Here is a 24,253-nt window from a genome sequence, read left to right as displayed (position 1 = left end):
CTGGAGGCCACCAGATGAGTTTCTGGTGGCCGCCAGTTATTTATGTGAATATTCTTAATCCCCAATACCATGCTTCAAACTTGATTTGTACTACGCAATGAAGCTACTATATGTGTTCTATCTTTTTCATTGTTCAGCTACATGTATTCTTTTGAGTAAAACAGTTGGAAAAAAGTGTTTAATTTCAGAAATTCTTTATACCATGCCAAATCAAAAATAAAATAATATAAATGATAAAAATATAATGACTTCTAGACACTTCATAGTTTGGATCAGGCTCCGAGGCCATAAAACTTAGACGAGCTCACTTTTAGTCTCAGTCTCACTTTTATCAAAGGAATTAGTGGTAGAAAAGTGAGACTGAGATCCAATGTGAGTTCATCTAAGTTTTATGGCCCCAGAGCAAGGTGCCTAGGAAGAGTGAACATCTTCAGCTGTCGATCTGTTAAACACGCCTTGAGAACTAAGAAAAATACACAATCTTTGAAGGCCATTAATTTTTTTTTTTTTAATTTAAAATATGTTTATAAATATTCGAGGGTCCTATAGTCGTGCGTGCACAGTAATCGTGCACAATTTTGCTTGTTGTCGTACGTCCGCACGTGGTATGATATTACGTCATAAACGACTGATTTTCAAAGATCAGAGAAGGAAGTGCCTACTCTTAAACAAAATGCCAAATATGCGGAGGAATCATTTATAAATTAATCAAATAAAAATAACCATCAATAAAAGCTGCCATTTTGCTAATATCCTTTTTACAGTTTTCTAAATATATATTCTACCTGCATGGAAGTGCCACCTATGGACACGACGAACACATGGCTACTTAGCATAATAATACGTGATGATCACTGGGTATTTCAATTTTTTATTTTGGTCAAGAATTTAAAAAGATGACTTGATCAAAATTGTATAGTCCTTATACTGAAATATGTAATTATTACGTAGGAATACATGTATAGAAAGAGTGATAAAAATCTTATGACCTATTCTAGGGGAAAAAAAAAAAAAAAAAAAAAAAAAAAAAAAAAAAAAACCGTAAACCTAATTAAGGCCAAGATCTAGTAAATGAAAGGAGCCTACAGATTTCTCAAATTTGAGAAATAAATTCCTTTAAAGATGCTTTTCAAGTATAGCTTGGTCAGATAAGGTGTATCCGGGCAAATTTTGTAGGTAAACAAGATGAAAAACCATATTTTAAACTGTCTTTTTTGATGAAAAATTTATAAAATCAGTCATGAATATGGGAGTTTTTTTTCTTATCGGACAAAGGAAATGTATCCAGATTGCCTACAATCTCTCAGAAAACGGTAATTTGTTTGTTCTTGTCCTCTTCTTTAAATTAATATCAAAATAAATATAGGTTTTGGGATTAATTTTCACATGGTTTCAAATTGAGTTCCATGAAATAACTTTATTTTCTACATAATTCTATTAGAGCCGTAAAGTGCGGGAAAAAGAAAGTTTAAATTGATTATGACGTCATAATGGATCTAACACCAAATAGACAGTCTAAATTCATTTACTAGATCTTGACCTTAAATCAAATAAATTCTAAAAATGATTGAATTGATCCTTGAAGAATAAAGTCTTAGTCACCTGAAATTTGTTTTTATTTTGTTTTCATTTTCCTTGTCCTCATATTTGCTGCTACATCCGAGTGCACGACTACTGGTCCAAAACAAATATGGCCGACGTAAACCTCTCTTGTTTTGTGCATCGATACTAAATTTAATAAAGCATTTAGAAATATTTTTAATAACAAGAAAATTAGACAATTAAACGGTAAGTTAGAATATCAGATGAAATAACCATAGTTTTCATTTAAATTGTACTTAGCACTGATACTCTCTTAAGAGCACGACTACTGGGCACTCGAGGGTACAATATATTCATTTAAAGAGAAAACATATTATTTGATTACTTTTAATGAAAAAAGCGAGAGTGAATTTTTTTGTTTAAATAGAGCATACGATTTAACACTATTATCAAATTATTTCAAATATATATCAATTATATAAATTAAAATCGCACAATTTCTCTTCCTAGCATTTACAGCTACAGAGTGCACAAGTGCCATGTCTTCAACTGCCCAATCAACTTTATCGGCTGAAACACCAAATACGAAGAGTATCGATGAATTCGATACGATCATAGCGGGCCTCAAAGTACACAAAGTTAACACCAGCGCATTTAGAAGAAGTTTAACTTGTGCGTATGATCCTCGTCAGAGTTCTATGGCCATAGGAAGCTCGGGAGTCTCTGTTATTTGTATTGTAGTTGGACTAATTTTTATCGCGGATTGCTGTACACTTTTAAGAGACAGGAAAGCATAAATAAAAAAATTGACATTCTATAAATTTCTTTCATTTGATTTGAAAAAATTATACTGATGTTGAAAATACGCATTTTTTCACATCATGTCGATATTACCTACAGGTATACTTATATCTAAAATGTATCACATTGAGAAGAAGAAATTAAAAAAATAGAACTATATTTACTTATTAAAATATCCAATGCAATTCTCTGAATTTCAAATTATATGACATGTAGCCGATAGATTACAACTTCTCGAACTAATTGAAAGTGAATAAAGATGATATGATTTTGCAATTGAAAAGTGCTTGCTTGATGCTGAAAGCTTTTTGTAGATAATTTAGGGAGGATCTTTACACCTTTGAAGTCTAAGTGATTTTGTTGAGTTTATTTATTTATAATAAAAGACTCAATATCTGATAAGATAAAGCTTCAAAGTATTTAACTTTATTTTGTTTAAGTTTGGTATATTCAATTCATTTTGAAAAAATCCCTTATTTTATATCTTACAAGACTTCTGCTTTTAGATTCTTATGAAAGTTCAATGTTTCAAACACTTAAAATGAAAACCAAGAAAGTCATAAACGAAATTTATGCAATTTTTTTTTAATCTAAAAAATGACAAAAGAAAACAGCATTTCCATGAAAAGAGGTGAATGGACTCTTTCCAAAATCTGAAAATAAAATTAATATCAAAGGGTAAAATAATGCAGAAAAGAAATAAAATTAAAAACTAACAAAAATTTTAAATATCACTAAATTAAACTGGAAAGATCCATATAGAGATAGGACTCAAATATCTTGGTAATATTTTTTTTATATATCTAATATCTTATAAACATGCACAAGTATTAACAAAGGAATTTAGATATGACAATCCAGACAAGTACATCGAAAGAAGTTCTAATTGTTTTTTTTCCAAAATGAATTTATGCAAAAACACACGTTTCTAGTCTAATTATGTTTAATTACAGATGATTATTTGAATTCAAAGTATTGATAAAGAAAGATTTACTAACTGTTATCATCTATCATGTATGTATTATCCTGTGCTACAGATGACATGACAAATAAATGATCAAAAGCGGGTAAAAGGAGTTCGAATAACGAAATCCCTAATTTTTTTCAAATATTTACATTTTCCATAAAAAAAAAAAAAAAAAAAAAAAAAAAAAAAAAAAAAAAAAAAAAAAAACAGCTGGTTATCAATGTTGATCAAAGTTTGAGTTAATACAACTCCACTTTCTATCTGAGCGTTTTGGTTTGGTGATTTTATGAAGAGTTCAAATTTTACCGGATATAATCACACATATTGGGTGTATACTCTGTTGTTAACAGTGTGTATCTTCTAAGTGATAGGATGGCGGTGGATATACCTTTTGTGTCTAATTTTGCATTTTTGGATATATTTCGCTGGAAAGCATACGCTTCTTGATGGAGAATTAATTTAGGACTTTATGGAGATATTTTGGTTGGTTAAACAATTATCAAATATCGTCACAAGGCTTTGTTTTATCATCACTTTTCTGTTTACTTATTCAATGATAATAATATTTTATCTTTATAAGTTTATACATATATCAATTGTGAATAAAATCAGTCGAATTTGAATTTATTGAGAAAAAAAAAATCATGTTTAAAATAAAAGTAACTTGACCACCCTCGTCGCCTCGAGAGGATGCATTCCTTTTACAACAGAGTGTACATAGAGAATACGTGTTATGGTATTACCCATGAATTATAGGTGTTTGGTGAATTTGTTTAGGACAGAATCTAATCATTTTGAACAAAAATGATGTTTCAAACGGAAGTAAGCCATATTGTACGATGTAGAGAGCCCCCTTAAATGTAGAACTCTTATTCTGTTTTTTGCACTAAACAATGTATTTCATTTGTCATAATTTGTGTGGGTCCCTGTGAAAGTAGAGGAGCTAGGTCATTTTCTAAAACATATGCAATTCTTTTTTTCATATACAGATTTCTCACAATCCATTCATTCGATCAACTTATCGTCGAAAAATAAATAAATAAAGTAAAATAAATAAATAAATAGAATAAAATTGCAGTTTAATGACAAACAAAATCACCTGACCAGGTATGGCATAGAAAGGAATTTTGTTGAGCTTACCAGTGAAAAATCACTACCTGCAAGATACGACATTAAAGCGAGAAAAACTCTCGGTTAAGTAGTTCCAACCAAAACCCTTCGACCTAAGACGGTATAAATTTAAGGTGAACACGAATCGTAAAAGGAATTTGTCCGTCATATTCTTTTATTCAGTCGTTATATCTGAAAACCCCTATATAAGCCATTCACTTAGTCACTGTTCAGTGTTTTCAGTTGTCACCTGTGTATACGGACATATTCTACATAGCTATTGTAAAATACTCGGTAGCGACGAAAGTGACTGCGTGCTCTTTCCATGGCAAGACAGAAAGATACCAAACAAACTTACAACAGTTGCACAGGTCAGTGCAATATACAAACAAACACAAATACACGTAAACTGCAATCAAGTGTAAACAAAGGTAAGGTAAGATAACCAACACGAACACATGTCGCCCATTGCACGCCGGTACCCGTGATAAGAAAGCAGTAAGTTGTAACGAATGCGAAGGATATACCACCGTGCTGATATCGGAGAAAGCAAAACTAAAATGGCGTATGCCTATTTACGAGTCGTGTTCACTTTTTCACTCTGACCTACGTTGAAATTTAGCTGCAGAAAATCTTATGTTTACTGGCACGGACGACCAGAGATGCTGTTCAGATCTACCCATTGAAATTATTAATTGAGAACAAAAACGTGCGAACTTTCTCCATTAATATCTGCGTGACATGTATTAATACTGCCATCTCAAAATATGACTTACCATATGTTCTTAACATAATGATTCGTTGACTTCTTGTACAACAAAACATTCCCCAGAACCAAATTTTTATTTTGTTAACATAATTTTACACATGTGGAGAAAATCATTAATATGTTTTATTTAAACAATAACGCAGCTAGGGTAAGGACTCCCATATTTACGTCAGCCTATGCAGAGGTTCGGGAAAGCTATTATGACGTCACGTTAAAACAATACAAATGACTCTCGATGAAAAAATACTATGTTCTTTTTAAAACACACTAAATACTTTCGTTTCTCATATATATTATAAAGATAAACTGATGTGCAACTTATCTTGTCATAAAAGCACCTAGCATATGTAGAATGAAAGCCAGCTTGATCCTGCTGTACATACTGAGATGACGTCATTTCTTAGTTTGATACGCAATTTCTCTGTACTTGAGGTGTGGATCAAGCTATCATCGTAGTTTGTAAAAATAAAAATGAATACGAAACAAGCTTAAAATTGGACCAACATAAAGACATATTATGTTTCATACATTTTATTGTCAAACTAAATTGATAATGTGTAGACTTTTTATATAGCCGTAGGGAGCACATTTGTACAGTAACGTGCTAGAATGAGGGGTCCAGCCCCTCGAAAATATCAAAAGTTCAACGATATCAGCTTCACTATAGATTGTGAAATTTTAAACACGCGTAGCTATTATTACTACTATTCTGAAAAGTGCTGGGAGCTGGTTGTGCATTGTTTATCTATTCCGTAATGTAACATTATTCCAGTGCTAATTACATATTTGTCTGTAGTTTTTAGAAAGACAGCTAAATTTTACACCATTCCCGAGCTAGAAGTTGCTCGCAGCAATTTTCATGGTAAGGAATTTGTCTCAAACAAAACAGAATAAATTTTATAGCGGAATGATACCCGTATATCGTTGAACTTTTACGATCTTTATAGTTGTACACATATGTTCTAATTTTAAACCTGTCACGTGACAAACAACTGATGTTAGCAATGTCGCTTTGGCCAAACTCGTCAGAGACCCAATATATACAAGTGCAAACACCACAATTCACATTCATCAAAGCTAACGCTGTTAAAAATATTAAAATTTTATTCATTTTCTCTGAATATATCATGGCGTATATTTCATAGACATCCTTAACCTAGCTGCAAAAATGCTTTCTTTGGTTGTAAGTATGGGAATTAATGTTGCAGCTGTTGCAGAAAAATTGCATAACCCACGTAAGCGGGTTATGAAATTTTTTCTGCAATAGCTGCAACATTAATTCCAGTACCCTGTACCAACAAACAAAGAAAGACATTTTATCGTTTATATTTATATGTGTAGAAATAATCATTGAAAGTAGGATTTTGCAGATTTAATAGTTTATTATTGATATGTATGTCATTGTATGTTTGATGGAACATTGATGGAACAGCCACTACTCAAGAAATCTGTACAGGTGATATGTTTAGTGCTGATTACATCATGTACTGACTGATAAATGGCAATGGTTTTCTTTAGAAATTAAGGAGATAATACTCAGTGGATAGAAATAGTTTTGATACAATTTTTTTCTAAGGATTTCATCCTAAAAGTTGATTTTTTTTCTTTATCGTTTATTATATTATGTTTGTTTAAGCTCATGTATTTAGTATAAATAATTGGAAGGTATGCAAAGAAAATCTGAAATATGATGAAATGCCATTGAAGACAGTATATTTAAAAATATGATCATTGACTTTTTATATAACAACAATACCAGCAGAAGTTAACTGAGGCTAAAAATAGCTTAGAGTTCTGAAATGTTAGATCATAACAGGTATAATTTAGAATATTGACAGAGGAAACTCGGACTGGAATATTTTAAAAAGTTTATTGTCCCAATTCTAATCGTTTATTTTATCTAGTTACACTACCCTTTTCTTCATTATAATTCATTTTTTAAAGCGTACAATTACTTTTTATTTTTTGCTGAGAACAAAAGTCTTGATCATAGTGCAAATTTTAAGCATGTTTAATGATTGATTATATTTAGTTTTATATCCCATACGAGAATTTTTTACTCTATAGAGACGATACCATATACTGGTGAAGGGCTTCAAATTTTGACCTTTACTCGGCACTCAGGGCCATTGAGCAGTGAGGGATCTTTATCGTGCAAACGCCTGCCGTGACACGGGGCCTCAGTTTTTAAGGTCTTATCCGAAGGACCCACAACTATCGCTTCAAAGTGCCGAGCGCCTGGCAAAGGAACAGTTGATATCTATATTCATCGACTTAGGTCAGTCGCGGCCGAGATTCGAACTCACGGCCTTCCGATCAGGGATCAGAAGCCTGTAAACTTATGATTGTGGTGGTGTTTTTCACTCTCAAATAATTAGGTCCATGACCTACTTTTCATTAAGTTGCTTTTCTTGCCATCAGTGGAATTGTTTACCGGTAGTCACCTTAGTAATTGTCATGCTAATAGAAAATGAACTCCACTAAAATGATCGTCGCAGGACTCGCTCAATATGCATTTCTTTTTCAAGAACCAAATATATTTCCCTGTTACCCCTACAAGTGTAAACATAGGTAATTATTTCAACATTTAAGCAACAAAACCTTCCTCTAGATGCCTGGTAGACATCTCTGATAGAATCGCTTTGATATATTGATGTGAAGTATGGATTTTACCCACGTTTCATATCCATAAATTTCAATTTTCCTTTTATTACTTTTTCTAAATGGAGGATTTCAGTTGTCTGAATGTTGATGAATTTATTTCTAGTTAGTAGCTGGACTACTTTTTTTTGTAGAAGTAATGAAAAGATTCTTCAGTCATTTCATTTTAGTTTGGAAAGGAAATAATACTATTAAATAAAAACAATCTCCCAGGGTAATAATTATGTTCTTCAATTTTTTTATGATTTTAATCAATACTGCTGTTAATGTATTTTTTTCGCTAATATATATTTAAAGGAATATTTCATCCATTTCCTTACCAAGGATATACAGTATAATATTTAAGTTAGTTTTAAAAAAGAAAAAAAAAATAATCGAGAAAATTATTAAGTGATAGCACCGCTGTCCTTTGTTAAATCCCGGACTGGCAGGGATATAACTCTGTTAAGAGGCACATGTTTTACATATTGTACCCAAGATTAGTAAAATTATATCAGATGTTACGAAATTTAACAACGCAACTAGAACAGATATTTTAAATGTTATAAAAAATAAAATAGTAAAAAAAAAAGTCTTAGACTCTAATTTTTTTTATGTGAGCTTTCTGTTATTCTGCAATTCAATTATTTTGTAATTTGTCTGCATTTAAATAGGACTTTGAAAGTAGGGGGGGGGGTGTTAACTGACAATGAAGTTCCTCATGTACTAATGTGTAGTGTATCAACAAGCAAGTTTATTTCCAGAGTTTGATTTAAAAAATAAAATTCGTAATAAAATCAGTAACTGTGAAAAATGTTAATAGGTATGGAATCAGGTTGTCAATTCATCTAAACGTCTTGTAATTGCTCCATGAATCCTATGACTGCTCAGTAAAAATCATTGGGTTTTTTTTCAAAATTTTGATAAATGGACCCAATTTTTTTTTTTTTTTTTTTTTACACACTATTATACGGAAGCCCGTTGAGGCCAGTTCAGAGAAAGAAATATTTTTTATTGCGTTTAAACGCAATAATCATTGCGTTTAAACGCAAAACATTGCGTTTAATCGCAATAATTATTGCGTTTAAACGCAAAAGATTGCGATTAATCGCAATGTATATTGCGTTTAAACGCAAAACACTTTGCGTTCAAACGCAAAAGATTGCGATTAAACGCAATCTTTTGCGTTTAAACGCAATACTTTTGCGATTAAACGCAATAATATTTTTGCGTTTAAACGCAATATTTTTTGCGTTTAAACGCAATAATTTTTGCGTTTAAACGCAAAAAGTATTGCGATTAAACGCAATACTTTTGCAATTAAACGCAATAGTATTGCGATTAAACGCAACAGCATTGCGATTAATCGCAATAAATTTGCGATTAAACGCAATAATCTTTGCGTTTAAACGCAATAATCCTTCCCTATAAGGATTTGTTTTGCATTTAAACACAATGATACTGTAGTTTCAAAATCAAACATGAATTAGTCAAAGCTTATAATTACATGTACTAGGACCCGACACTTCAACTTTGAGAAGATCCGATTTGTTCTGTGTCTTTTTGCAAAATTTTCCAGTTTTTGAAAATTGTAATAAAACAATGGCATCCTAACAACCTGAATGTCTTAAATGTATTAGAACCCAAAACTCTTAATGAAGTCTCTGATCAATTGCTTACGTGTATCACAACTTATAGAGAAAGTTTCAGTGGTATTACATGTAATAGCACTTGTCAATTTGATACATGTAGTACACATCGATCAATCTGTTTTCATTTGATTTTGATTTTGACCTCATATAAATCCATCACATATGTTCTTGTGTTTACTGTATGCAACCATAGGAAGGATTATGAATGTACATTGAAGTCTAAATACTTCATCATGTTGTATGTAATTCCAACATTTCCTCAGTCCTTTCCAAAAATCCCTTTATACATGATTTAAACTTGTGACTGCAACGTATGGGACAGTTTTTTTTTAGCAGAACAACTGACCGAATCTTCATTAAAAATGTAGAGAATAAGCTTAAGACATGTCTCGTTCTTAGGATTCCTTTGTTTTTACAACCCGACCTTTTTTTTCTCCTCTATAAATTCTTATTAGTGATTTACCTTTCAGAGAGTGTTTGCTCGGAGAAATCTGATTCTATAAAGACAACACACAATTTCCTAATAAGTAAAAAGAGAAAAAAATAAAAGATATAAGTATACGTGGGTCCATTGTTCTCTGCAAGGTTTGATACAAATGACTGCCTTTAAACACAAAGATTATTGCCTTTGAACGCAATGATTATTGCATTTAAACGCAAAAATTATTGCGATTAAACGCAAAAGTATTGCGTTTAATCGCAAAAATTATTGCGTTTAAACGCAAAAATATTATTGCGATTAAACGCAAAAATTATTGCGTTTAATCGCAAAAGTATTGCGTTTAAACACAAAAGATTTAACGCAAAAATTATTGCGATTAAACGCAAAAATTATTGCGATTAAACGCAAAAATTATTGCGATTAAACGCAAAAATTATTGCGTTTAATCGCAAAAGTATTGCGTTTAAACACAAAAGATTGCGTTTAATCGCAATCTTTTGCGATTAAACGCAAAGTGTTTTGCGTTTAAACGCAATATACATTGCGATTAAACGCAATAATTATTGCGTTTAAACGCAATGATTATTGCGATTAAACGCAATGTTTTGCGATTAAACGCAATAATTATTGCGTTTAAACGCAATAAAAACTATTTCTTTCTCTGAATTGGCATCAACGGGCTTCCGTACTATTAAATAAAAGATAAGAATTTAATCAGACATACTGCATTCTTCAAGTACGCAATAATTTTTTCGTAAATTAATGTGTCTACGAATTTCTCTAACAACCCTTGTATGTTCTTATTGACAGATTGACATTTTGTATTTTTGTTCATTTATTTGAATAAGCTTTGTGATTGTCACAAAATTATGTATTTATTGAAAGCCCAACATAATATTAAACGTTTTTGACCTCATAATCTTGACCTTTGAGTTTCACCTACATTTAAACCCCCTTTTTTAACTATACCTACCTATGTCTTTTGAACGGTTGTTGCTAGGGCTTTTTATATTTTATTAATGCATTTCATATGACAAGATCTTTCTTTTCGTACCATTATTTTTCACATAATGACACTGACTTTGGGATATGACCTTTAAAAAAAAAAAAAAAAAAAAAAAAAAAAAAAAAAAAAAAAAAACTTTAACCTTGTCCATATTTTCTGAATGTTTGGTACGATGACTATTATATTTCACATGTTTGTTTGTTTGTTTGTTTGTTTTTGTTTTTTTGTTTTTTTTTTTGACAAGACGTTTCTCTTGATATCATCATTTTTGAACCTTTACCTTGATCTCAGAGTGTGTCCTAAGTTTGAAAAACTTTGACCTATGCCTCGGGCTGCCATACCGGGGACATCAATGTTTCACAAAAGCATCTTGTTTTTTTTCTGTTCTTGATTTTGCATAGTTTATACAATGTATGAAATTGCTATCTCCACTTTTTTAGATTCTGTACAGTTTCTCAAGGTGTGCAAAGAGCAACTAATTAAATGATGTAGATGAGATACTTTAAAATATCGTATCTCCCCAATTGTTGGTGTATTATGCTAGTATATAATTTCTACGGTATTTTAATATTAACCCCATTTTTACATCATCTTTGTGCTGATGATTTTAAACTTTACATGCCATAAAAATGCTGAATCAAATATAAAATAAGTAATAAGCAAGGTAAGAAAAAAAGTATGCAAAACTTCACAATTTCAATTAGCGCTCCTGCTAAGTTATCAATAAGTCAAGTAAAAGTAGCAAAATTTAGAATTTAAAATTAAATTTCATTGTAATTACTCTTTTGACAAGCAATGGTTTACAGAGAGCTAATCAATTCTACCCATTTCTTTAATTCAGAATGAAAACAATGTTATATAAAGAAAACAATATTACTTTAAATGTAGTTGGGATTATTTGAATGATTTTCAGAAATTTGCATTGATCAGTCTGCATACATAAATTGTAATATCTGCCATGCTCATTGTATAATGGTGAAAAGCTCCTATGATGAGAACCACTTATTTCACTAGGGTAATTTGGATGATTTTAATTTGGAAAAGTAAGTTAAATTTTTTACTTAAATGGAGGGTTGAAATATTATTTTTAAATTCTTTTTAAATGCATTGTTTTAATTTCTAACTGGAATTTCCAGAGGTAAATGTGAGTTTTATAAATACAGCAATTAGAGATAATTTACTAAAGCCATGTCAAAAACCCCAAAACATTAAAGAAATATAGTAAATTACAATTATTGTTATTTTTTTTCTGATCATCTTTTATTTAATGATATATTTTAAATTCTTCTTAGGCCAGCAGCACCTTTTCGTATTGTTTTAGTTAATCAAGACCACGAAGGACTGCAGGTCCCTGATCAATTTTAGATCATTAAAGGTTCATTTTTTAAAATAAACTTAGCTAGAATCATCTTCTCTATACTTAGGCAATTTAACCCAACTATATTCAGTCTTTAATATGTAAGATGCTTTGTGGGTTCTGCAATCCAACGTTTTGAAACATTGAAAGAATAATTACATTCTTACTTATTTCATTTATTATTATTATTATTATTTTTGGTTTTTTGGTTTTGTTTTTCGTTTTGTTTTGTTTTAGATTTTTTTCTTGTTTCTGTTTTTTATAATACGCTCAGAACTTTGTTATAGTGACAAATGTCACTTTTTAAATATACGAGGATTCAAAAACTTAAATACATACTAAAGAAACCATCGATATCTCCAGTATAAGATTAAATGATTAAAAGAATATGCGCTAAAATATATCGGAAATAATGCATGTGTATTAGTACATGTATAAGACAGAAGGATTTAAACATTGAAGAAAATGAACTCTCTGCTTTCTCAACTCAAGATACTTGCTATCCTTTATATATACTCAGATATTAATAAACAGGTATTTATTTTAAAAAAATTGATCGAGTTTACATTTCTACTTCTTTTAAGATATTTTATAACGAATTATTTTATTATCTTGTAATGTATTTTTAATGGTTGTAGCCTTGAGAATACAAACACTTTTTATAAGTGACTGGTTTGACGTTAGTGTGAATGGAACAAGTCCCATTCTGATTCCCCACTTTTTGAACGAGATACCTGCGAAGGTTGACTTGCAAGTTCAGGTGGTACATGGAGGTAAACCATACATATTTCCTGGTATTGGATCGACACAGCGAGATGATGACATAGCCGCGGAATATGGGGGTGTTGCATTCCTATACAATACGCAGCACTTGAAAGTGTTTGTTTCGGTTGCAAAAGAACACACGCGCGGTTATGGACGAATTATTACCACAGGTAACTAAAGGGTTGGAATAATGCTTTAGGTGTCACTTTTTGAGTCTTTGAAACATTACTTTGAATTCAGAATACATGCGTTAATTAGTTAAGTCATATACTGAGACATCTAAGAATACGGTCTTCAAATAAATGATTTTCCTAGTGCCAATAAGCACAAGAAGAAACTTAATTCTTGATTTATCATAACATTAGTGATACTTAGCATATTTTTCATGAACTGGTTTTCCTGTCACCCACTTCTGTCTCCCACTCCAACTTTTCTACTTTTATTGAATTTTTTTTCTTTGCATTGCAAAGGCAGAACCAACAGGAAACGACAGTGGTAAGAATAATGGCGAACTAGAAATAGCCACTGGAATCTTCACCTGGCATACAGGGAAATAAATATTGTTTTAAAGATATTTTGTTTATTTACTCATAAAGTTTGAAATTATGATTGGTTCCTAATATGCTTTTCATCTATGAATCATTTTTATTTGCCTCAGAGGCATTCTCCGTTTAAAGTCGTAGCCATTCCCTGTTTCTACCCCGTATTTCACTTTAGTACTATGTACAAACATTAATATAAAGTATGAGGAGACAGTGAAATAAACAATCCATGTAAATGTACAAAAGCACAGTCCGACAGTAGTATCAGTAATTTTATGATTTTTTTCTTCGATATAGCTGTCAATTAAAAAATCAGTAAAAACCTCTCACATTTCCCTCTATATAGCCCGAAGGAAAATAAAGAAAAAAAATTCCCTGGCATCGTAGTATGAAAATCCTGCTGTATGTTATAATCGGTTTTATTGATTTATGGTCAATTTACAAGATGATCAATTATCAATAAATTGTTTGTTTTGTTTGTTTGTTTGTATGCTCTTTAACGTCCCTCTCGAGAATTTTCACTCATATGGAGACGCCACCACTTGCCGGTGGAGAGCTACAAATTTTGTCCTATACTCGGCACTTACGGCAATTGAACAGTGAGGGATCTTTTTCGTGCCAGCACCTACTGCGACACGGGACTTCGGTTTATACGGTCTCATCCGAAGGACCGGTCTCCACGTCCCACAGTGGGATTCGAACCCGCGACGTAAGGATCAACTCCTTACTCCGCGACTCTAGAGCAGACGCTCTAACCACTGCGCCACGCGGGCGACTCAATAAAATTGAACTTCGGACAAGCACAAGGGGTTCATAATTTAAAATAAAACGAAAAAAAAACCCACCTTTTCCTCTAAGCCATGTATGTGTATGAAGAGTTCAAATTTTGTTGTCTAATGTTATCTTTATCATTTTCTTTTAAATGTTAAATGGACATAAATTTGAATGGATTATGAAAACTATCATTCACAAACATTTTAGTTTGAAGCGTAAGAAAAATAACAATCATTTTATCTTAATAGGTGGTGGGTCATACAGCGGTCCATTTTCAAGTATGTTTGTCACTGGTAAGGTCCGAACAAGAGTTTGGAGATTGCCTGAACTACCCACTCCAATTTTTTCCATCACATCTGGATTATCAATATCCACAGGTATGTATTTTAAACATTACATTACGCTCTCTGTTTATCTATATAGAATGAATTTTTTTAGCATTTAAAGAAAGTGAATGGTTTCTTTACCTTTTTCATCATTGATATCAATTTTTCGTAAAGCATATTTTTATCCACAGATTTTCCCTATCAACATTTGACGGTTTGTTTTGGAACTTACCCGGATCTAGTGACTGTACAGTTAGTATTTAATGACGGCTACGTCACAGAGGGAACAGGTACGTTGAAATAAAATAATTAGTCATGCTAATACCTAAGCATGAGTAATGAAGGGGTTTAACATCAAGACGAGGGTTTAGCATTCGTAGGAAGACACCTACAGCTATGAATATAGTACCGTATCTAGTCACAGGATGTATCTGTACCATTAAATCAACTGCATGGTTACTGAAAGTTCTGGAAAGGTGACGAAATGGTAGAGCTCTAGAATTTAAATTTAGTCACCTCTCAGTAAAATTTTAGTCATTTTTTTCAGTAAACTGAAAGACAGAGTCTCATCCTTTGTTATGCGATGGCGCTAAGGCAAGATCATTGGACTTTATTCGAACTAAGGAGAAAAAAAAATATCAGCCTTCAGGATAATCAATGATTACTCACTTGTTTTATTTTTTTACGTCACAATGTAAGTCCAACAGGTCAAGGTTAGTAGTGGATGATAACGTCTGGTTGAGAATTGTTAATTTGATTATCATGACTCTCATTTCAGGTGTAACTCCCGTGACAGCTGATGACACAGGTACAAATAACATATGTGGGGTCGTGTTTGGAGTCACTCAAACCTCAATCACACTCTGGGCTCCGAGTAAAAATGGTATATACTTAATCTTTGCTGAGAAAATTATCTATTATGTTTTCCAGTTACATGTGGTTTTTATGTACATTTCACAATCTAGATGTATTCTACAAAATGTTTTGCGGTTTTTATGTAACCACCCGAAATAAATTACTATATTTATGAGTAGTACTTGATTTTTTAAAATTTCTTTTCATATTTAATATGGATCTTGATTTCTTTATATTTATAATCAGAAAACATTTTTAGTTGTATGTAACAGAGTTTAAAATGATTATAAAAATGAAAAATGTTAAGATTCCAATTTTTATTCCACTAGCGTTTTCTTTATTTCCATAAAAGAATAAAAGATGATGCATTTAGAGAATATCTCAACCAATACCTTGGAAATATTGTAATTTTTAAGGATTTGACACATCCGAGAAATTCCAGAAGAAGACAACCGTAGAAACAATATCTGTTTAACCATATGCATAAGTACCATGTCCTGCTTGAAGGAAAACATCACTTTAAAGCAATACATTCTACATTTTTTTTTATTTCTGTAGAGGACATGGTAGCTTGTTTCTGTGATGGTTGGGGTAGTGAAAACTTACGATAATCATCAGCTGACGTTATCATCCGTGCATGGAAATTCTCAGCTTCAGATATTCAAGAAGTAGACTCATTCACGTATAACTGGGGTGGCTCTTTCTTGGATAGTCTACCTGCAAGCTATCCCATTGATTTAGATACGGATATCGTCACTGTTGAGGTACAGTTTCCCCTGTGTTATATTTTGTCTTTTTGAAAATGTCTTCATTGCCCTGACCGTTTTACCTCTATATGACATATGGACTAGATCTTCCAATTGTATCGTCCAGAGAAAATAAAATGTGTTCCATACACGTGTATCATTGGCGAGTATTGATTGAAGTAAACTATTTCTTTTTACTGAAATGTTCAAAATTGAAATAAATGTTAAGCTTTAATTGGTGGCCAATTTCTACCGTATCTTATTTAATATATAGCTGTAGTACGGTGTTGGGTATTGCCCTATTACCACACAGAATTATTCTCATTTTCAATATTCCATGAGCTTTACCATTTACAAATATAGCTAACAAACACATTTTTCAAGGGTAGCAAAGATACTGTATTCCTGACACGACTTTTCGACTTTTTTTCTTTTTAAGTTTCTAGGTACAATCGTATGTTGATGTTAAATTTCTAAATACAGTTGAACTCAACTAAGTATACATGTACATATAAACGAAAATTAAATGCACTTGAAGAACTGAAAACTGACTTTTTTACCTTTGAATTGGACCGTTGACCTACTGTTCAAAGTAGTTCATGGTGCTGATATACAGCATATGTTTGACTTTTAAGAAATAACTTCATGCTAATAAGCATGTGCACTGTTTGATATATATATTTTTTAAATACGAAAACTATAGGCCACTAAACGTTGACTTTTGACCTAATTTGCACAAAACAATCCTCTGGACAGTTTGATTTTAATTATGTCTTTAATTTTAGGAGGCAGAGTTTCGATGATAAGCATTTACACATGTTTATGAGCTTATGACACTGTACTTTGAAACTATGTGATAAAGAGTTACCACACATACTGATATTTGAATATTATGAAAACACATCGGGGTCGGTATTCCAAAGACAGACTGAAATCTCTTTTGTTGGATTGTTTGAAATACGTATTAGTTAATAAAATAATAAAATATTTTTTAAACATTATTTTAATTTTGTCATTGTTTTTTAGCTTTGAGGGTTGGGGAAATCAATCATATTTGTATTTGTCTGTCAGATTCTGTCTCAGCCTTACTATCGTGGGTGTTTTTGTTTCCTACCCTCTGCTCATTGTTAGGGTACCTTCCTTAGTTTATTGCATAATTTTCAGTTGACAAACAATCACCTCTTAAGCGTCAGAAGACTCAGTATTGAGTCTCAGGCAAAGTGTCAGTGTCCAACCTATACGGAACCAGAAGTAAAGGTATTTTCCTCAAAAAAAGAGATAATAAATGATTCACTTCAAAGCGAGACATCTACTTGTTTGTTTGTATATGTTGTCTGTTAATTGGTTTTATTATTTTAGATTTTGGCCTCAAGCAGCTGTACATGTTCCTTCCATATTTGTTAATTTGACTGCATTTTGTCTTAAAATATCATGCCTAAAAGATTGATTGAGATGCAGATATTAATGCACCTTTTTTCTGATCTTTTGAATTTTTATATGGAATCTTTGCCCCAGAAAACCGTTTGTATTAATAATAAATAATATATCTTTTTACAATACAGTAATAAAACTGACTACTTCTACTGAGTGTAAAATGTGTTATCATCAATGAACGTAAAACATTTATCATTTAATTGCAAGGTCAAAAGTTTATCAATCACTAACGGGAGAACGTTTTATGGAGCCGGATCAGCGAGTTTGGGCTGTTCGTGGGAACACTTTGGAGGGATTATTTATGGATACACGGAATCTGAAGTACTATTATGGACACCAATTAGTTCACACAGTCACTTAATTTATGTTGGTGGTGTTTGGGGTGACGGAAGTGATAAGATTCACGAAGACACAGTACAGATCACAGTGAAGGACATCAGTACTAATGTTTCAGGTATCCCTCAAATATTCTCGTAGAGAACCCCTCCCACCTTTTTTTGAAGTCTAGCATTTATGGGACAGTTGCACTTTTTATGATAAGAAATGCATTGGTCAAAAGCATATGTGCGGATCATGTAGATGTATATTCTTTGTAGGCTAAAACTAAAAGCATAAGCAATATGTACTAAATATTAACCAAAAATGTTTCATTTTTATGCATGACATATATCTGTATTAAACATAAACCAAAAAAGATTCATTTTAAAAAGGTTTCATTGTTTATATGTGACACATTTATGTACCAAATATAAACAAAAAAGGCTACAATTTTTATGCATGACACATAAATTTTATTTTGGAATGTTTATAGAGTGTCCACCACCACCAGATATTTTAAACACTATAAAGATCTATAATGGACGAGGCAGAGGAAGCCTAACATCTTACTCTTGTTTGGCGGGTTTTATGAGTAATGATGAACTAAGCTTTACGTCATGTAACGGAACACACTGGATGGAGACTAATTTTTCATGTTCTCCTTCCAGCAAATGTAAGTATACTGACCTGCAAAAGAAACGTTACAAGAAGTAAACGAATATTTCAAGATTTTTAGTTAATGATATTTACAATTCATCATGATTTTACATAAAGAGATAACTGACTTATACACAGGATATTTGATTGAAAAGTTGAACGTTATCAGATTTTTTAAAGAAATAGAAAGTAACCATTCTGACTCCCCTCCAATTCCGTTGTGAGTGTGTTCCCCATGTTCATTAATTGCAACTCGGTTTCTACGATGCATGGAGTTCATCAGTTTCCTGATTTGAGCAAAGGAAATATACAGGCAGTCGTCATAAAGTGTCTGTTGTTCCTCGCTACGGGCTCAGTGAAATGTTGTACTGTGTTCCGATCCCATTTTTCCTGAAACTTTGCTTGTAGGCTGAAGTCGGTGTAGGCTACTTATGGTATAATAGTTTTTATTGTAGTTTATAAAAAAGAAAAAAAAAAAGGATAAAAAAAATGTAGACCCCATTAAATGAACGACAGAAAATCAATTATGTAATCACTTTTACAAAGCAAATCATACAGAAGGACTTTTATTTCTTCTGATTGTTTTTCCTCTGTGTGTCAATATATATCACAATGAACGCTTTGTTTTTAAAGCTATTCTTTTCAAGATTTATATATTGTTTTGATGTACTTTACACGTACATCATTTCCTTATAGATATGATTTTACTTGCATTTAATTCAACCGCACTGTATAATTCATTCATTTTAAGGTTCTATTTTTAGGTCACCTGAGTCACTCAAGTGACCTATTGCTATCTCTTTTCGTCCGTCGTCGTGCGTCGTCCGTCGTCCGTCGTTCGTCGGTCGTAAACTTTTGAACATTTTCAACTTATTCTCTGGAACCAGTGTACCAATTTCAACCAATTTTGGCATATAGCATCTATGGGTGAAGGGGAAGAAAAGTTGTGAAATTCGTGGCCCCTGCCCCCTGGGGCCTGAGGGGTGGGGCCAAAACCATCAAAATTAATGCAATCTTTAAAAATCTTCTTCTTTACTCCTGGACATCAAGCAGTCAAACTGTTGACTTGATTGTAATAAGCATTGAGCCCTCTACCAAAATTGTGAAATTCATGGCCCCAGGGTCAGAGGTTCTGGTGCTAGGGCGGGGCTATATAGATCATATAGTGAAAGTGCATTATTTCTTTGAAAATCTTCTTCTCTACTCCTGGGTATTATTGAAACAAATTGAATACATAGTTATGATGAGCAAGGGTGACTCTACCAGAATTTTGAAATTCATGGCCCCAGGGTCAGGGGTTCTGGTGTTAGGGCGGGGCTATAAAGATCATATAGTGAAAGTGCATTATTTCTTTGAAAATCTTCTTCTCTACTCCTGGGTATTATTGAAACATATTGAATACATAGTTATGATAAACAAGAGTGACTCTACCAAAATTGTGAAATTCATGGCCCCTGGGTCAGGGGTTCTGGTGTTAGGGTGGGGCTATATAGATCATATAGTGAAAGTGCATTATTTCTTTGAAAATCTTCTTCTCTACTCCTGGGTATTATTGAAACAAATTGAATACATAGTTATGATAAGCAAGAGTAACTCTACCAAATTTGGGAAATTCATAGCCCCTGGGTCAGGGGTTCTGGTGCTAGGGCGGGGCTATATAGATCATATAGTGAAAGTGCATTATTTCTTTGAAAATCTTCTTCTCTACTCCTGGGTATTGAAACAAATTGAATACATAGTTATGATAAACAAGAGTGACTCTACCAAAATTGTGAAATTCATGGCCCCTGGGTCAGCGTTTCTGGTGCTAGGGCGGGGCTCTTTTGATTATATAATGAAAATGCATTAATTCTTTGAAAATCTTCTTCTCTACTCCTAGGTATTATTGAAACAAATTGAATACATAGTTATGATAAGCAAGAGTAACTCTACCAAAATTGTGAAATTCATAGCCCCAGGATCGGGGTTCTGGTGCTAGGGCGGGGCTATATAGATCATATAGTGAAAGTGCATTATTTCTTTGAAAATATTCTTCTCTACTCCTGGGTATTATTGAAACAAATTGAATACATAGTTATGATAAGCAAGAGTAACTCTACCAAAATTGTGAAATTCATAGCCCCTGGGTCAGGGGTTCTGGTGCTAGGGCGGGGCTATATAGATCATATAGTGAAAGTGCATTATTTCTTTGAAAATCTTCTTCTCTTCTCCTGGGTATTATTTAAACAAATACATGGTTATGATAAGCAAGGATGCCTTTTCCAAAATTGTGAAATTCATGACCCCTGGATCAGAGGTTCTGATGTTAGGGCGGGACTCTATTTATTATATAGTGAAAATGCATTAATGCTTTAAAAATCTTCTTTGCACCTGGGCATATCAGAGGCAAAAAGAGTAAAAGTTTTAATAAGGAAGGGTATTTTTACCAGATTTTTGAACATCAAGTCCATTTGGTCAAGTGTTCTAGTCCAGACCAGGCTCTATTAATTTGTATTCTACTGAGAGGAGTTATTCCCCTTTGCCATTTACTTGTGATAATTAATCACTGTAAATAATGTACTTGAAAGGTTAATAGAATAAGAGAATTATGCAAGAATTTTTATTGATTAATACAAAAAGTACTTTCATAGTTTTAATGATCAGGTAGACTTGTCTTATTAAGGTTTTCCATCCCTAATAGGAACTAATTCTCTATCCTTAAATATCAATCACGTATATAATACTCTGATATAATTCAAAGAACTTTACAATAGAAAAGGATTTGCTAAGTGAAAGTTTCAAAAATGTAATTAACTAAGCAGTATTTAATTAATAGAAATTGCATTGAAGTCTATGGAGACAAGCGATTTTTTTAAAATAAAAATTCAGATAATAAGAATATCAATAAATACTGTGGTGGAAAGATGCATTAAATCATTAGAAATAGAATGACAATTGAAAACAATTTTTTTACCGTATATTTTTTTTAAATTGATTTTTATTACTTAAAAAAAGAGGGAGATAACTCTTCATCAAAGGTCAAGTCATAAATTAGGACACTACCATTCTTACATGCTAATAGTAATAAATGGAGATTATGTCTAAATATACTGAGTATTCCACCTGTACACATCTGTTATGTATTCAAATTCATTGAATCTGAGGCTATTAGGGATGGAATACAAGTACCTTAAATGTTCATCAAAGACCAAGAGTCTTACTCAGGCCATTGTAAGAGATTTCCACAAGGAATTAAAAAAGTACAGAGGCACTGATAGTTTCTTAATATACTGTCTGGTGAGAGTGATAAATGGGAAACAGATTAGAACCTAATTTATGAACTGTTAATGAATACTAGACTAATTATTTTGTTGATCCTGATCACCCTATTTTTCTTGCTTTTGGGCAACAAAGCTTCACCTTTCAGTTCATTTTATACTCTATGGATCCTCTAAATTGTTGTATAATACTCAGGTGACCGTTAAGGCCCTTGGGCCTCTTGTTATTTATTGTACCCCCGTTTGAAAAGCTGTATAGTGATGGACGTGTCCGTCATTCCGTAGGTCCTTCTGTATGTCCGTAACGCTTGGGGTACCCATCTCTTATCCGCAACGGATTTTATACCACTGCATAAGATTAAGTGAGATTTTCAAAGAATCAAAGGTGATTGTAATCTATAAAATTACTAAAAAAAAAACAAAACAAAAAACAAGCAACTCATATAAAAGTAAAGATAATAAAGTGATATCGCAGTGTTGTATGACATCCTATCAAAATTAAGAAAAATACGGAAAAATATACTTTCTGAGTTACATTAAAAACGATTTTATTGATGAGAAGGTTAAAAAAATCCAATATCCTACCTGAAAGAATGTAACAGAATCGTCTTTTTATTCAGTTCTCAAGTTAAGAATTCAGACAGACAAACGGGTACACAGACTTTTAAAAAAGTGAAAGTGTAAGCTCTGCTTTACCGATTCTGCCTATCTGTCTAGCATAGATAACAACTGAAATAAAAAATGTAGAAACACAACATAAAAACAGAAAAAAAAATGTTAAAGTAAGAATTTAGATACCAGTGACTGGCATTTAGAATTATATAGTGCAAGTATGATCATTGAATCATTTATTCGTATAAGAATCTCAGTAATCCAATAGTAAAGAATGGAAGGTATGAGATAGCACAGCAAATTTAGATAATCTTCTTTTCTATTTCTTAATACTTAGCAAAATAACTCGCCATAAGTACATATCCGTATTAACAACAATAAGGATATAGAAATAATCAACTGATGAAAATAAAATAAACTCTAGCATGTACAATTATTCATGTGTCCTAAAAGTTTGATTTAATTTGTTGTAATTTTTTTTTCTTGAGGTTATCATAATAATTCTGCCGACAAATAATGTAAATAAATGATATAATACATAAGAATTATGTTTTATTAAATATTGAAGCACCGAGACGACTAAAGGAAACAGCCAATGTTAGTTCAATTCAAGAAATTGTTCGAAATCTGAAAATTCCAAAAACAAACACAAGTTCTTATGAGAGAAGCCTGAAGTGTGCCTATGATCCTCGCCCTAGCTCACTGACAATCGGAAGTGTTGGTGTCGCCATCTTATGTCTAGTTGCTGCATTACTTTTCCTTGCTGATTGTCATACATTTCTTCAGGACAGTGTGTAATGTGCTGAATCAGACAATCTCTACTTTTCAATATATTGATTTCTCTCAAATTTGTTTGTGGATGTAATTTTCAGCGTTTGTTCAGCTAAAAAGGGAAACATTAGATTTATGTTTAATACATATATATGTTTGAGAAACCATTAACATACACACTGTAAATTTTTTTTTATCTGAAAATTGATAATTTTTAACACGTTTCTTTGTTTGCATTTATATTGAGTTCTTTATTTTCATAACTGAGATAAGGTTTATCCATATTTAGAATTGCATTGTTTAATTGCCTGTTGGTGTGCTGACTTGTACATGTATATCTTAGTAGTATTTATCGTTATATTTTCGCCTTTAAGGCGTAGTCAACTTCAGAATCTGTGTATTTTACATATATATATGTGTGTAAAGATTTTAATACATGTTTTAAATTCTCTCCGCTAAGATGTAATTATCTTGAGGATCCGGGTATTTTATATTTTTATGCATAAATAGGTTTAAAATGTTTCGTAATTTTTTCTTCGTTAAGACATTAAGATTATGCTTTCATGTTCTTTTTTTTTGTAGGCTTTATGTTCAAGATTATGCTTTCATCAGGTTTTTTTTTTTTTTTTTTTTTTTTTTTTTTTTTTTTTTTTCAAAATAAGAAATAAAAGAATATACAAAATGAACCAAACTCGTTAATTCTTTCTTTGAAAAAAGTGTTTGATCTTATCTATAAAATTATTCAAAGATGTAAATAACATGTGGCTTAGAGAATATACCTTAAGTTTATTTCTTCGGTATTTAATCTTCGAACTATTCGACCAAATACAAGCTATGCTATGTGATCTTCATTTTCTTTTCTCTTCATTTTTAATCATATTTTTTATTTAGAATGCGATTTGTGTAAATA

At 31.9% G+C, this 24,253-nt stretch overlaps 2 protein-coding genes across 2 annotated transcripts; both read left to right on the top strand.

The window, feature by feature from the left end:
- Positions 1–2,081: 2,081 nt before the first annotated feature.
- LOC133203377 (uncharacterized) lies at positions 2,082–16,159 on the top strand. The gene is made up of 6 exons (XM_061339169.1): positions 2,082–2,274; positions 12,925–13,221; positions 14,616–14,744; positions 14,885–14,983; positions 15,472–15,576; positions 16,107–16,159. Exons 1-6 carry the CDS (start codon positions 2,082–2,084, stop codon positions 16,157–16,159), a joined length of 876 nt encoding a protein of 291 aa, XP_061195153.1.
- Positions 16,160–17,902: 1,743 nt separating this feature from the next.
- LOC133203376 (uncharacterized) lies at positions 17,903–23,370 on the top strand. Its single transcript, XM_061339168.1, has 3 exons — positions 17,903–18,182; positions 18,540–18,719; positions 23,141–23,370. The coding sequence occupies exons 1-3, from the start codon at positions 17,903–17,905 to the stop codon at positions 23,368–23,370; spliced, it is 690 nt and encodes a 229-aa protein (XP_061195152.1).
- Positions 23,371–24,253: the final 883 nt, after the last annotated feature.

The sequence above is a fragment of the Saccostrea echinata genome, unplaced genomic scaffold (assembly GCF_033153115.1).
Source record: "Saccostrea echinata isolate AGI-Se365-2 ecotype Australia unplaced genomic scaffold, CSIRO_AGI_Sech_v1 ptg000050l, whole genome shotgun sequence".
In the NCBI taxonomy this organism is placed as follows: domain Eukaryota; kingdom Metazoa; phylum Mollusca; class Bivalvia; order Ostreida; family Ostreidae; genus Saccostrea; species Saccostrea echinata.
This window is presented reverse-complemented; position numbering and strand designations above follow the sequence as displayed.